Consider the following 15,033-nt stretch of genomic DNA (forward strand, 5'->3'; position numbering starts at 1 on the left):
TATTCACATGTTTTCAAGTKCTGGTGACAAATAATGCATTCCGATTATTGCATAGATTTTAATAGACACTTATGATGTGTGTAAAATACTTTTTTGAAGGTTGTCCTGATTATGATGAGCTAATGCTAAGCTATTTGCCAGCTWRGTGTGGTACCATATGCTTGTTGACATTATACAATGCATTCTGGGTGTCACGTAAAGTCTGTCAGACCAAAGATGTTATAATGAGGTGAAGGAATGGTTCACTCATCTTTCGAGGTGAAGGAATGGTTCACTCATCTTTCGATCATTCACTTACGGAAGTGAATGAAGGGAAGTGAATGATCGTAGATGACACACTCCCTTCAACATACATACTGCAAACAGACCAAACTCGTCTCCTCTTCTTATCTTTGGTTGACACGAAAAAACAAAACATGGTGGCGCACACAAACTACCCATCGTCAGATTACTTTCGGATACTATAAAGTGTTTTAATCAATTATTTAGATTAATGTGGAGCTCACCCATGATGTAATGAATTCTAAATAGTAATTGCTATAAGCTAATTCATATTGTGGCTTCTGTCAGCCAAGAGTTTGTCAGCCAAGCTAAATATGACCACTTGTGTTAGATCAATCTTTCCTCAGTTAGTGCTAGGACTAATGTAGCCTACATTTTCCAGTTTGGATGATTGTGTTATGCTGTCACTACTTCTGTGAATGTCTGACCATTGCATCTAAAAAATAAACTGGACACATTCAGGACAGAACTTTATTAGGACTGTGTTTGTACAAAATGTTTCTGTGAAAAAAGTGTCCAACTCAAACGCTGACTGTTGCGTCAATCAAAACTGGACGTTCTAAATAAGCGTTATAATCACACCGGTTTGAGCATTTCCCGCAGGGATCACTATGTTGGGACGTGTCAAAGGCTTAAAGTAAATTTGTGCAGCATTAGTAAAGATGTGATCAATATATATTTATGATTTCATTCCTGTGCTGTTTGTAAACTACCCTGGTAGGTTGATTGATAACCTGAACCAGGTTGCAGTCACTAGTTACAGTTTGAAGCTTTTCCTTGAGTGGGCAGCTCGATGAAAGCCAGTCAATATTTCAATCACCCAGAAAATATACTTCTGTTGATATCACATATATTATCAAGCATTTCACATGTTATCCAGATACTGACTTTTAGCACTTGGTGGTCTATAGCAGCTTCCTACAAGAGTGGGCTTGAGGTGAGGCAGATTAACCTGTAGCCATATTACTTCAACTGTATTTAACATGAGATCCTCTCTAAGCTTAACTGGATTGTGGTTCTGAATATAAACAGCCACACCTCCACCTTTGGCATTTGTGTATTTTATGTAGATCTTATAACGATGTATTGCTACCACTGTATCATCAAAGGTATTATCTGAGTTTCAGATATTGTCAGAATATTAATGTCATCTGTTACTAGCAAATTATTGTTTTCATGAACCTTGTTTCTTAAGCTACATATGTTAACCTGGGCTATTTTTACCACTTTTTTGGGATGCTTGATTGTTTTTATTGCTTTACTGGAAAGTATGGCAGAAGCAGACAGGATCATGTTATTTATGTTTGTGCAGGTTGAGCTGCACACAGTGGACTTTCTACTAGGGACACCGCCTCGGTGGTTCATAGGCACATGATTACTGCATACATTAGCTGTAGGATCAGCAGAGGCATTCAGGGCAGTTAGAGGGACATACATTTGGTTACTTACATTTTGTCTTCCAACACCCCTGGGATAATGTACATTTGCTGAAGCATTATGACAACTCAGTGCCTTATAATGCTGAGAAAGGATCCAGGAACCCAAATGATTTGGGTGGATCCCATCCTCTTTATAAAAATAGCTTTGTTTGCAGAAGGTATCAAAATTGTCAATAAATGTTACACCCACAGAGCTGCAGTAGTCACATAACTGCCAGTTATGGAGGGCTAAAAGTCTGCTGAAACYTTCAATGCCACGATTTAGGGAGGGCACAGGGACATATATTATGGGGAGTTGGTGTCAAGCAGAGATCCAATCAGTTCTTTAAAATCAATCTTCAGCTGTTCTGAGCTGCCCTTAATGTATTTGAATCAGAGTCAATTTCCTGATGCATGTTTAAATTGTTTGGGAGCAGCTTACTGATGTCCTGTACTCGTGCTCCTGGATAGCACAAAGTTTTGCTCCAAGAACTGAGACATTTCTCACCATTGAACTGCCCAATACAACGGACACAGAAGGGGATGAAGAAATCTGCTCATTCCTACGCCTCACACAATTCGTGGAACCTTTCATAGGCCCACAAGAAGCAGGATAGCATACGCCCGCAGCTCCCGGGCGATAGGTCCAGCCCTCCCTCAGCAGGCAGTGCCCTGATAGATCCAGAGAGAAGGAAAGGAGCTGAACTTGCTGCTGGATTCAGCCTAGTTGGAGTCAGCGCAGCCGTCACAGACATAGGTAGTCCCAGCGATGAAGGCGCAGTTAGATCAGGCACCAGGGCGGCGAAGCTATTCCTCATGTCAATCTGCTCCGGACTTCTCGCAGGCATTCCAGTCCGCTTAGCAGCATGCCYCTGCCTTCGTTTTCCACGAATTGTGACATGGGACCAGCGCTGATTGGAACAATCCTCTTGCTGTTCTCTGTCTACTCCACTGCAAGATGGAAGAGGAGAAGCAGATGGAGACGACTTCCTTGGCAGGCAAGTTCTAGGTAGCATAGGCCATTCAGATAGGGACAGATGACAAGGTGGGGATACATCCATTAAGCCCGAGTGGCGTCCAGGCACAGGAGTTGAGAGAAAAAGTTCCAATTTGCGTTTTCCCCCATAAGTTCACACAGAATTGAAATTTGCTTGCTAAGGATAGCCACCTCATTCCTGTAATCCTCCGCAAGCAAACAATTGCTGCATTGAAACTCCGGATTGTCAATATTGTCCCGGAAAAGAGCGTAATAAACACAGCTGCTACAGTGCTGGAGACGTTCGTTAGCTATTCCAGGCGAAGCAGGCTCCATTGCAACCTAGCTAGCTGGCTAGTAAGTAGCAGATGTTGCAGGGCAACTCCAGTCCTCGGGGGCCTGATTGGTGTCACACTTTTGCTCCAGCCCCAGCTAACACACCTGACTCCAATAATAAACTAATCATGATCTTCAGTTAAAAATGCAATTAGTATAAAAGCAGGTGTGTTTGCTAGGGATAGGGGAAAAGTGTGACACCAATCAGGACCCCGAGGACTACTGAAATTGCCCAGGCCTGTAAGAGGGTTGGGGGTTGTTACTCCAACAACGTCATATTATCTATTACTCATTACTTCTTTTAACAGTAACAAATTACTTTACTTATCACTTAATGYGAAAAGTGATTAGTTACAATACTCTTTATATTACTTTTGCCTTACACCCCAAAAGGTTGCTCAATGTAAACAACATTACAGCGGTAGGATCTTAATTTGTGCCAGTTTGCTACAGCAGTAATATAATTCTGCAGCAACAGGAAATTAGAATTATTATGTGGATTATAATTTATGGACATTTTTGTCGGGGTTGATAGATTTTGTTGTTAGGGCAAATCAAGTCTGAAATGTCAAAGTGYAAATTACAAACTTTATAAGCCTTTTTAAAACTCAAAAAACACTAAAATGTTGCATTTCCTGTGTGCAGTAAAATTCTCAGCATCAAAAAAATTATCAAATTAAGATCCTACATCTCTACATTACGTAGGACTATTCTACCGTGGATAAGGGCAGAATTTCCTCTACAACATACCCAGTTACAAGCTTGTTCAGCTCCCCCCGGGTTACAGCCTGTCCTCCAGAACTATTGAAATCAAACCTTGGTTGTTTGGATGAGGTAGGCCTAAAGACATCTTCAGCAGCAGTGGTCAGGCCTCAGGGATCTTTCGCTACAAGTTTTGTCTTGCTTTTGCAGGTGCTTCAAGAGATTTGGAAGTTCTGTTTCTAGCAGTGGAGAGCACAGTTTATATTTTACAGTTATATTCTTGTCATTTTATCCTCCTACCAAATCAAAGTAATGGGAGGACTTCCACGCTGAGAAACTCAACGCTTCTGCCATGTTTAATCTCCCTCACTAAAGCAGTTAGTAGTAACATGTGAGTGTAAACAGGAACTTGGTGAGATTTTAAATATTGCGCCAACAGAGAGGGAATAATAATCTTCAAAAATATTTATTTGGATCAATAACTGTAATAGGAAGGGAATGATAACAAAAGTAACGAAGTAACAATGAACTATCTGTGATCAGTAACTGTAATATTATTACTCAAATTGGAACAGTACTCCATTATATTACTTGTTACCACAAAAACMTATATTATTTCTGTAACGGGTTACTTTGTAACGCGTTAACCCCAACACTGCTAATGACTGACTGCTTTTACTTTCCTTTCATTCTTGAACTAAGCCGCCCTGAGGTGGCTCTAAGTCTCTCCTCTTTGTGATGGGGTCTGGGTTTCTGTGAAACGTTATCAGAACCAGCGTGAAGGGATGAGGCCAGGAGGAGAACAAAACCACTCCTGTGACACTTCTCAAAGGAATCTCTTTCTTGTGTAAACTACGGCTGAAACCTAGGGAGCAGGGGCATGGGTGGGTTTATTAAAGGCTGCAGGGTTGGCACAGCCTATTTAAACAGTGACAGAGTTAATCTCTAGACTGTCACTTTTAATCACAGGAGCATTGATCATGATGGCACAGTCAGGCAAAGCTCGAGCTACTTCACTTGGCTCTAATGCATTAAACACACAGGCCACTCGATATTTGCTCAATTTATCATACACTGCTGAATCTTCCGACCAAGCTAGATCTGTAATTGTCTGTATGGAAGGCCATGTGACTTTGTGGGAACAATTAAAACACAGATCAATATCAATTTTCTCTCCCGTTTTACAATGTGATGTCAAACTGTTGACATAACCGTAGACCAGTCACTGCAGACAGTCCCTCGTGTCGGTCTTCACAGAGTGAGAATTCCGAGGTTTCACCCCTCTTAAAGATAACTTCAATAACACATTAGCTGAATGGTTAAAACATTAACTGACTGGTGTCTCCCTTCTCTTTTTTTTGTCTCCACTTGTTTTTCCTTGAGGAATTAAATCAGGGATTTGTTGAATTACCTAAAGCTGGAGGGTCTTATTTCAAGATTGCGCAAACAAAAATAATACTCCCTGGCTTTAACAGGCAAAGATCATTTCTGAATCATTGGCAAAAGTATAATTATGGTATGAAGTGCACCATCAAATGGAATGAAACTGCTTTCAAACMTATTTTTTTCTTAACAGCCAGCTTCGTGTTGTCCTATCATAACCTCTGTGAGAAGACCTTTCAGAAAATGGCCTCATGGAGATATTATAAAACTATTACTGTTTGCATGTAAGTGCAAGTTGTCTGAAAGCTTACCATTGCCTGTATTTCACGTGCCAATGGTTAAACACAACAAATATAGTCTCTTGACGACATACAGTAGGCCTAACTGGCCACCACCTGCTTGGGTCTGTCTGACACCYAACTCATAATCTCGGGAATTACTAGGCCAGAATTACATTACAAGGCCAGAATTACATATTGTTCACACAAGGGAGAGAGATGGCAGGGTGAATGTATGAGATTTAGCAGTGATGGGTCTCAAAAACAGATAAAGGTGACAAATGACTATATTCTTTCTCAATGTTTTTGTGAGATACCAGTCCCAGACCAACATGGGAATTGCTATACCACACTATATTATAAAATGACAAATATGACATCAAGTATATTTTCTAAGGCTATAACATGCATAACAAAATAAACACAAGTTTGTCATAATATATTTGATTGTGCTTTGAAAAAAATCATGGTAGATCTGTAGTAAATGCAGGTAAATCTATATTAAGTTAATAGTGAGCTCACTTCTGAGATTTTCAATTACCTCATTTTATTCCATCCTGAGAAATTAGAGAGAAGCAGGTTTGTTCAATATCAATAAATCCAATTACAGCTATTTCCCCCTTGCAAACACTCCATTTAGCTGCTGTCTCAGAAGAGAGAAAAAGCTCAAATAATATATACGGTTATCTATCCTTCTTGCAGAAGAAACAGCACTCCTACAGCAATATCACAGCAAAATAAAATAAAATAACAACCTATTGGTTGTAATAGTTATATCTATAAATATACACCTGAAATACAATGTGTGATACCTTTACCTATGATGGATTTGAACTAGGGCTGTGAAACTATTAAAATAATAAAATCGACTTAATCACAATTTTTTTATTTTCTACAATTTGGCCCAAAATAAAGATTTTTCCACTTAAAAAGTAGTGCATTGAGTTACAAGAATAATATACTTTGATTGTAAAGGACGGAAACATCAGAATGTTTTAATAGCATTTTCACCATAAACAACACAAAAGTCACAAGCATACAGCTATTAATGCTCCCAATGTTTAAGTAGAACTACTCTCTCTTATCAACGTTCTTGAAGTTTAACACTTGCACACACACACACACACACACACACACAGCTTTAAGTACTATTAAATCTTCAGGCATTCTAAATGAGTGTGACTATAGGAAATAATTACTGGCTATATGGATACAAATAACAAGACATTTAAACATGTCCAACAATGTTAAGAAAACACCGTAACCATCTGTAATCTTCAGATAACTTTACACACATAGGCCTACACACTCTCCCTCCCTCAAACACCTCTCTCTCACACACGCACGCGCTCGCTGTGTGTGTGTGTTGAAGCATCTATACCGTGTGTGTGTGTGTGTGTGTGTGTTGAAGCATCTATTTGGATGGGCTATACCATCCAACTGTGTATAGCCCAGTCAGTGGTCAAGTTATCAGGTTGCTAGCTAGCTAAACAATGTTTGTTATCAAACCAGAAAATAGAGGCTCACAAGTAGTTTAAAACGGCCCGTGACATGTGCACGAATCAACGGCAGAAAGAAAAAGCATAACTCTGGTAATATTGGGCATAACTTTCACATGATTTTGGTTAGAGGCACACGGTCTTCAGCTATGTAAAGGAGCAAGCAAGCATTGACTAGCTGTGTTCCATGTTGTGTTCTGCACTTAAAAGGGTCAGTGTGGAAATGTGCACTTAATATGGTTCTGTGCGTTGAAGAAATGGAGATGCGGCAAAGAAATTATGGCGGTATACATGTCACACGTTAACTTTGACAGCCCTAATTTGAATGTTTAAATTAGAAGTCTGCAAGAAACAACTTGTCCAAAATGTTAACAGTATCTTAAAATGTTGGCTTGTGACCAAAGAACAGCTTTTAAGTGCATTAATCTTTGCATTCTGTCTAGAGTTCACACTTTTAAGCATTCTGTCAATTTCCTTGGTCTACCACAAGCTTTTCCTCATGTGCCCAATCACCAGCTCTGCTTTTTATGCTGTACAAGTTTGGTCTCTGCATCTCAGTAGGCCTATCTACATGTTTCAGTGTGACTTCATGATTCATGTGATTAAATGAAAGGAACGTTCTTCGTAAGTTTATAGCTGTACCGGTGTGGGCTAGCCAAGCCAGAGGTCTGGTACTGGTGAGAATTCAGCAGACAGTGTGGCTGAAGTGTATAAGACTCAATGTGGTAGACCGTCTGCATAACTTTAATGAGGCAAAATAATAAAGAGCCGGAGAAGGGAATGGTGGCAACCCAAAAACATTTCTGTTAGTCTGTTAATCTGAACAAGAAACAGAAATACTGAGTGACAAAGTAAAAGACCATTTGAGTGAACATTGACAGAGAAGTGAAGTATCCCATTGGAAAAATGTGTAAATCATAAAATCATACAATATAATAATTAATGTATTAACCAGTGCTTTCGAAACATACTAACAGCCAATATTATATACCAGGTGAATGTGTTTATTTTTTTAGAAAATTGTGGAAATCACAAATTCATACAATATAATAATTAATGTAATAACCAGTTCTTTTGAAACATACTATCAGCCAATATTTTATACCAGGGGCATTTGCGTGAATGTGCTTCTTTTTTTTMGGGGGGGGGGGGGSGAGCCAATTTGCCTGAAATTACTGTGGAAAGTCCTGTAAAATGCTTTACAGAGTGATTTACCAATGCTAGCATGGGGGTAGTGTTATTCCATATGTCTGTTTCCGAGTTAGACATGTATAAGCCTCTTGCAGGGCCATCACCTCGAGTCATACCATCGTTACAGCCAACAAGAACTCAAACATGTCTTTTTTCAGCTTCCCTGAAAAGACTTGCTTTGGCCTTTTTTGTTATTAGGCAATATAAAACACTTGAGACAATGTCTTCTTCAACAAACATGTGTGGGCTCTGCTCATCATCTGAGAACTGAAGTTTGAGTTTATATCCACACTGGAACTAATCCCAACTACTGACAACTTTGACATACAATATCTTGATACAAAATGGCTGCTGCATTCCAATTCAAAAACTACAGCTGCAGTTGGAGCAAACTTAGTCTGCACCAATTCAGCAAAATAAACATTGTGCCTCTGTATAAAATTAATTATTTTAGTTCATACATTGGAAAGAAAATCTGTATTTTATGTTTTGAGGTAAGCTTCTCTGGAGGTGCAGTCCTGCATTTGTTTGTGTGAATTCAATTTATAACAAATCAATGATGTTTTTTTTAATGCCTTTATGAACATGAGCATGTCCTCATGTCCAGATAGATCTGTAATCAGCTTTTAAGTGCCTGTCTGCACTCTGGATGACCTAACTACCAGCATTGTAGAGGTAGGAAGAGCAAAGCATCACCCCTTGGTGGGATAAGTAAACAAACATTAACTTACTTGAGAAAACAGCCACCAACTGTTTTAAAACAACATAGCCTTTATTTTAACAAATGGTAAACGGCAATTGAAGTCTTGTCTTTTACGTTGTTCAGTGTCGTGACTTCTTTTAAACTGTGTACTGATGAGTGAACAAGGCCAGGACTAGGCCACTTCACTTGTCTACATCCACAGCTGGTGTTTAGATCCTGAATATTGAGTCCCTTGGTAACTGCTTTCAAGAATAATAGAGATGTGTTCTCAACATTTCACATTTTGKGGAGTTGATTATGAAATGTGTGATTCACCTTATCAGCCCATATATATTTATATGCATGATACATAACTCTGCTACATTGTGGTACCACAACTTTRCCCCCTTATATTAATGAAATGTTTAATTGAAGGGATTTTGCCAAAGGGTTATTTATTTATATACTGTATATGTGTTATTTTCTACACTGTAGACAGACAGAGACCGCAACAGCGAAAAACTTAATAGAATCTATTGAAGACTAGGTAATATAAATAATTCCAGGACTAACTTGGATTGAAATACAAATATATAGACATTTGATATATATTAATCTAGATCAAATAACAAAATAACATTAAAAGGCCTACATATTCTAAAAGCAAAGTCCCTGTTACTCTCTGGGGACTTAAGTTGGGATGTTATCTTAGGCAATGTGTCTACCATCAAAGCCAGAAAGAGATTGATTAAACTTGGAAAACACACTTATAAATGTGGCATTCCAGCCAGAGGAGAGCACCTAAAAACACATATGAGAACACACACACAAACAGCAGTTGCTGCCTCTCCCTTAATTGTAGAGACCACTCTGCAGTAGAGATGCAGGCTACCCGTAAATGATGGGGCCTGGTTGATTCTAGGTGAAATTGGCACCTCATAAATGTTGGTTGGAAGTTGATTAATGGCAAACACGAGTTAATGAATCCTATCAAAAATAACCTATACACTTTAAATGAAAGACATTTACCACAACATGTAGAAATCTATTAATGACTCATTAGGCAGAACTGAATGCTTATTGTTGTATAGTTTAAACTATGGCCTATCTGATACATGCTATCAAACAATGTCTGGCTTTATCCTATGATGCCTTCTTTCATATTGTTTTACAGCATGCTGTTTCATTCAACACGGTGTGAGTCTTCAGAGCCAGCACAACCACAGAGTCCTGAATGTCATTCAGCGTAAACAGTAGTCGAAAACATGTCCAGGCGTCAATGCATATTTATTTCCATTAGCAAGCTTTACGCATGCTAATAGAATAACATAAGTATTCAGTGTTTTATTCAATGCATGGTAATACAGTTTAAGTATTCTATAGACTAGATTAGCAAATTTAACACTTACTTGGGGTTTTGCGAGTTCCAAATCACCGATTCCAACGATTTGGCAAAGGGCAACAGCGACCTGCACAAGACTGTCAAAATCCAAAGGTAGTACTTCCAATTGGAACCGGAGCCTGCCATTTCCACGCTTATTCAGTCAGGCAAATTAGTCAACGGCACGATGAAATCATTCGAAAATGTGGATACAGTGTAAATCTCGCACAAATCTAGATCCCATTCACTAGTGTCGCATGTAGCCTAGCCTAGATTATGCGTAAAACCACGTTGACGATAGAAAAATATTAACCAGCAATTGAATATAATATATGAAATCTTATTTTCCCGTTTCGTGTAGGCTATGCAAGCAGAACAAGAGTATCTTGCAGGTGAGTCAATGTTCTGGATTCTTTATCTCATCACCTTACCGGTGTCGAATATATTTGTAAGGTAGGATATGCGCACGTTTAAACGCATTGATATAACAAGTTTCTTGTTACTGGTCAGAAAATAATGTTGAATCCGGTAACAAGTGGAGTCTTCACCCACGAACCCGTGCGCTGGAGTGCGTTTTTCGGTTGTTGATGCACATTTAACAAGCAGACTACAATAAATGTGACCCTTTTGTTCTTGCTTCTTCAGTAAACATCTGTTTTGTCCAGTTGGTGCAACTGTGTCTTCTTTGTATGGTGAAGCCGTTGTCTATAGATAAATCCATTTAATTTTTAGCGACTATTAAAAAAAAAACGCTCTGACAGAAAATATTTTGCGTACCTCCAAAGTAGCCTACTCCATCAGTGTAGCAGCAGACTCAAAAACAGTCGTGATAAAATGCGCAAAATCCTTATTTCAGGTGGACATTAGGCTCCGATGCATTGAACTTAGAATCCACTTGAAATGTTACAGTCTGCCTGTATATTGTGGACACCAACTCATGTTCGAAGTCCGCGCAGAACTGCTTTTTCCAAAGGGCATGAATAGTATCTTAAACATCACGTCATTGATACGAGTGAGTAATCCAGTTCAGAGTCTCTAAAAAAAATAAACCAGTTTGTAAATAAAGTTCAATATTGTGCCWATTTAACTTGAACTCGCAATGAATTTTACCAGTGAAGGTTCCAGCGTACAGTGCACACCAAACTAGCATTCGATACTCCTTTTTCGCACACACTGCTGCGTACGTAATGCAACGCTTAGATAGCCCTGGCCTCCTAACCAATCAAGGAAGCTTGMCGAAGTCCTCTCGTTATTCAGTTGGTGAACATTCTTTTGACTGAAGAGATTCAGGCATAGTGCAGCTTGGGCCTTTACAGTGAATACATTATAATTAAGAGATAATTATCTTTCTCAACATATGCACGGACTATGTTGCATAACTATGAATTGATTAGACATGGTGAATATGGTGGCCTAGACTTGTCTCCACAATCAACAGGTAATATAGTATGCCTACATAAGGTTTAACGTAGCAGTGCACGGTAAATGTATTATCAGATCTTGCTCACTACATGGGCTACTTATAAGATGTTTTGATATAATCCAAAATATAAATTTTTAAAGTTTCCTCGAGTCTCCCATTACAGATGGTAGGCTATTCTATGTGACTCTTGTAGGTCTAAGATGGCTTGCAATACTCATTTGACAATGTTGCCCTCTATTGGAATGGGTGGAAACGTTGTGGGAAAACAGAACGCATTATCACGAGTGGATCTTGCTGTATCTATTCTGTTTCTATTCTATTATAGGCCTATTATGTTATATCCTAAAACGTTTCCCTGCTTGTAATATATTTGATGCCTTTGAAGTGAAATGATGTTTAATATCAACGTTATGGCAGCCTATTGTAAAGTCATTACTTGGTTATAGTAATGCTCTTTGCTCTTTCAAAACGTATTAACTAACTTTTTTACCAGTTATAATGTGTATTTAACATTTGTTATTGATTAATAAATATCTCGATATGGTTCCAATGTAAACTATTTCTTCTTAAATCACATTTCAACACAAGCCTTAACCTAAGCTACCTAGTAAGATTGTGCTTATACACCAAAAAACGAACTAATTCTAAAAATGTAAAGTTAGAGCACAACTGTTTTCATAGTTGTGTTTCAAGCCATGGTTAGCATTAGATGCATCTCTACAAAGTCAGGAATACGTGACCTTTTCATATTGCTGTAACTTCATCTATGGCAGGTCTCTAAAAATAACTCATTGCTCTAAACTAGATGTTTGATTGGTGACCTACTTAGGATAGACACCTATAGCAACTTTACATTGCAGTTTGCTTATTTGATATAACCTGATATCATGGCATGAGAGTAGACTATGTAGAAGTTTCTCCAACCTCATTTATTTCAACCTTTGGAATAAGGGAGGAAAAGACAAATAGGTCTTCATTTGAATATGACACTTATTGAAAATACCATTCAGGCATGTAGTGAAATGCTCCAGGAATCCAGCAGTATGATGTAGCAGAGGATTGGCATGTGGCCAGGTTTAATTCCCAGATGTGGACACTACTGTTTTGCCCTTGAGAAATGCACAGCTTCACTGAATATAATCAGCTGTATAGTTCTGTGTCAAGTATGAAATGCAGAGTTACTCTCAGATTGCAATTGCCATCAACCAGACACATATTATAAATTGTTGTTTGTATGCATATCAATTCAAGCCATGTTTGCCATCCAGTAAGAGGGAGATGGATGCAGCTAGTTGTCGTCATTTTATATCTTTTTTATTTAACCTTTATTTAACCAGGCAAGTCAGTTAAGAACAAATTCTTATTTACAATGACGGCCTACCCCGGCCAAACCCGGACGATGCTGGGCCAATTGTGCGACGCCCTATGGGACTACCAATCACGTCCAGATGTGATACAGCCTGGATTCGAACCAGGGACTGCAGTGATGCCTCTTGCGCTGAGATGCAGTGCCTTAGACCGCTGCGCCACAAGGGAAAATTAGTTTATTGATAAAAGATGGACTACTTTTTGGTACTAAGAGGTGTGTTTGGACAGTTTTATGTTAGAGCTGGCTGTTTAAACTGACGTTCTAAATACATATCCAATGAAAGGCAGCCACTGTGGCGAGACATTTTCATTTAGATCATTCTTGGCTATGGATTTCCTCTTGTGTTTTTACTGGTTATGGACTTACAGACAGATGACCTCAACAACTGTATGACATAGTACAGTCGTGGCCAAAAGTTTTGAGAATGACACAAATATTAATTTTCACAAAGTTTGCTGCTTCGGTGTCTTTAGATATTTTTGTCAGATGTTACTATGGAATACTGAAGTATAATTACAAGCATTTCATAAGTGTCAAAGGCTTTTATTGACAATTACATGAAGTTGATGCAAAGAGTCAATATTTGCAATGTTGACCCTTCTTTTTCAAGACCTCTGCAATCCGCCCTGGCATGCTGTCAATTAACTTCTGGGCCACATCCTGACTGATGGCAGCCCATTCTTGCGTAATCAATGCTTAGAGTTTGTCAGAATTTGTGGGTTTTTGTTTGTCCACCCGCCTCTTGAGGATTGACCACAAGTTCTCAATGGGATTAAGGTTTGGGGAGTTTCCTGGCCATGGACCCAAAATGTCGATGTTTGTTCCCTGAGCCACTTAGTTATCACTTTTGCCTTATGGCAAGGTGCTCCATCATGCTGGAAAAGGCATTGTTCGTCACCAAACTGTTCCTGGATGGTTGGGAGAAGTTCCTCTCGGAGGATGTGTTGGTACCATTCTTTATTCATGGCTGTGTTCTTAGGCAAAATTGTGAGTGAGCCCACTCCCTTGGCTGAGAAGAGCAACCCCACACATGAAGTGTCTCAGGATGCTTTACTGTTGGCATGACACAGGACTGATGGTAGCGCTCACCTTGTCTTCTCCGGACAAGCTTTTTCCGGATGCCCCAAACAATCGGAAAGGGGTTCATCAGAGAAATGACTTTACCCAGTCCTCAGCAGTCGCAATCCTGTACCTTTTGCAGAATATCAGTCTGTCCCTGATGTTTTTCCTGGAGAGAAGTGGCTTCTTTGCTGCCCTTCTTGACACCAGGCCATCCTCCAAAAGTCTTCGCCTCACTGTGCGTGCAGATGCACTCACACCTGCCTGCTGCCATTCCTGAGCAAGCTCTGTACTSGTGGTGCCCCGKTCCWWRAGCTGAATCAACTTTAGGAGATGGTCCTGGTGCTTGCTGGACTTTCTTGGGCGCCCTGAAGCCTTCTTCACAACAATTGAACCGCTCTCCTTGAAGTTCTTGATGATCCGATAAATGGTTGATTTAGGTGCAATCTTACTGGCAGCAATATCCTTGCCTGTGAAGCCCTTTTTGTTCAAAGCAATGATGACGGCACGTGTTTCCTTACAGTTAACCATGGTTGACAGAGGAAGAACAATGATTCCAAGCACCACCCTCCTTTTGAAAAGCTTCCAGTCTGATATTCAAACTCAATCAGCATGACAGAGTGATCTCCAGCCTTGTCCTCGTCAACACTCACACCTGTGAGAGAAACACTGACATGATGTCAGCAGGTCCTTTTGTGGCAGGGCTGAAATGCATTGGAAATATTTTGGGGGGATTCAGTTCATTTACATGGCAAAGAGGGACTTTGCCATTAATTGCAATTCATCTGATCACTCTTCATAACATTCTGGAGTATATGCAAATTGATATCATACAAACTGAGGCAGCAAACTTTGTGAAAATTAATATTTGTGTCATTCTCAAAACATTTGGCAACGACTGTAGATCAATACCATAATAAATGGTCTAATAGAAAACATAGTTTCTGAACATTAACATTTGTTTGGCCATCTTGTACCTGCTGATGTCATACTGTACCTTTACTGTAAAATTAGAAATTACATTATTACATTCCCCTTACATTGCTGCATCGCT

The 15,033-nt window shown here is 39.3% G+C and overlaps 1 protein-coding gene across 1 annotated transcript in view; it reads right to left on the reverse strand.

Moving 5' to 3' along the window:
• The window catches only part of LOC111951020 (ephrin-B1-like), a 79,319-nt gene extending 67,986 nt beyond the window's left edge, over nucleotides 1-11,333 (reverse strand). The window contains exon 1 of the mRNA XM_023968984.2: nucleotides 10,157-11,333. Coding sequence (XP_023824752.1) covers nucleotides 10,157-10,275 — 119 coding nt within the window. The 5' untranslated portion in view covers nucleotides 10,276-11,333. The remainder of the gene's footprint in view (nucleotides 1-10,156) is intronic.
• Between the last annotated feature and the right edge of the window lie 3,700 nt (nucleotides 11,334-15,033).

This window comes from Salvelinus sp. IW2-2015, linkage group LG23 (genome assembly GCF_002910315.2).
Source record: "Salvelinus sp. IW2-2015 linkage group LG23, ASM291031v2, whole genome shotgun sequence".
Taxonomy (NCBI): domain Eukaryota; kingdom Metazoa; phylum Chordata; class Actinopteri; order Salmoniformes; family Salmonidae; genus Salvelinus; species Salvelinus sp. IW2-2015.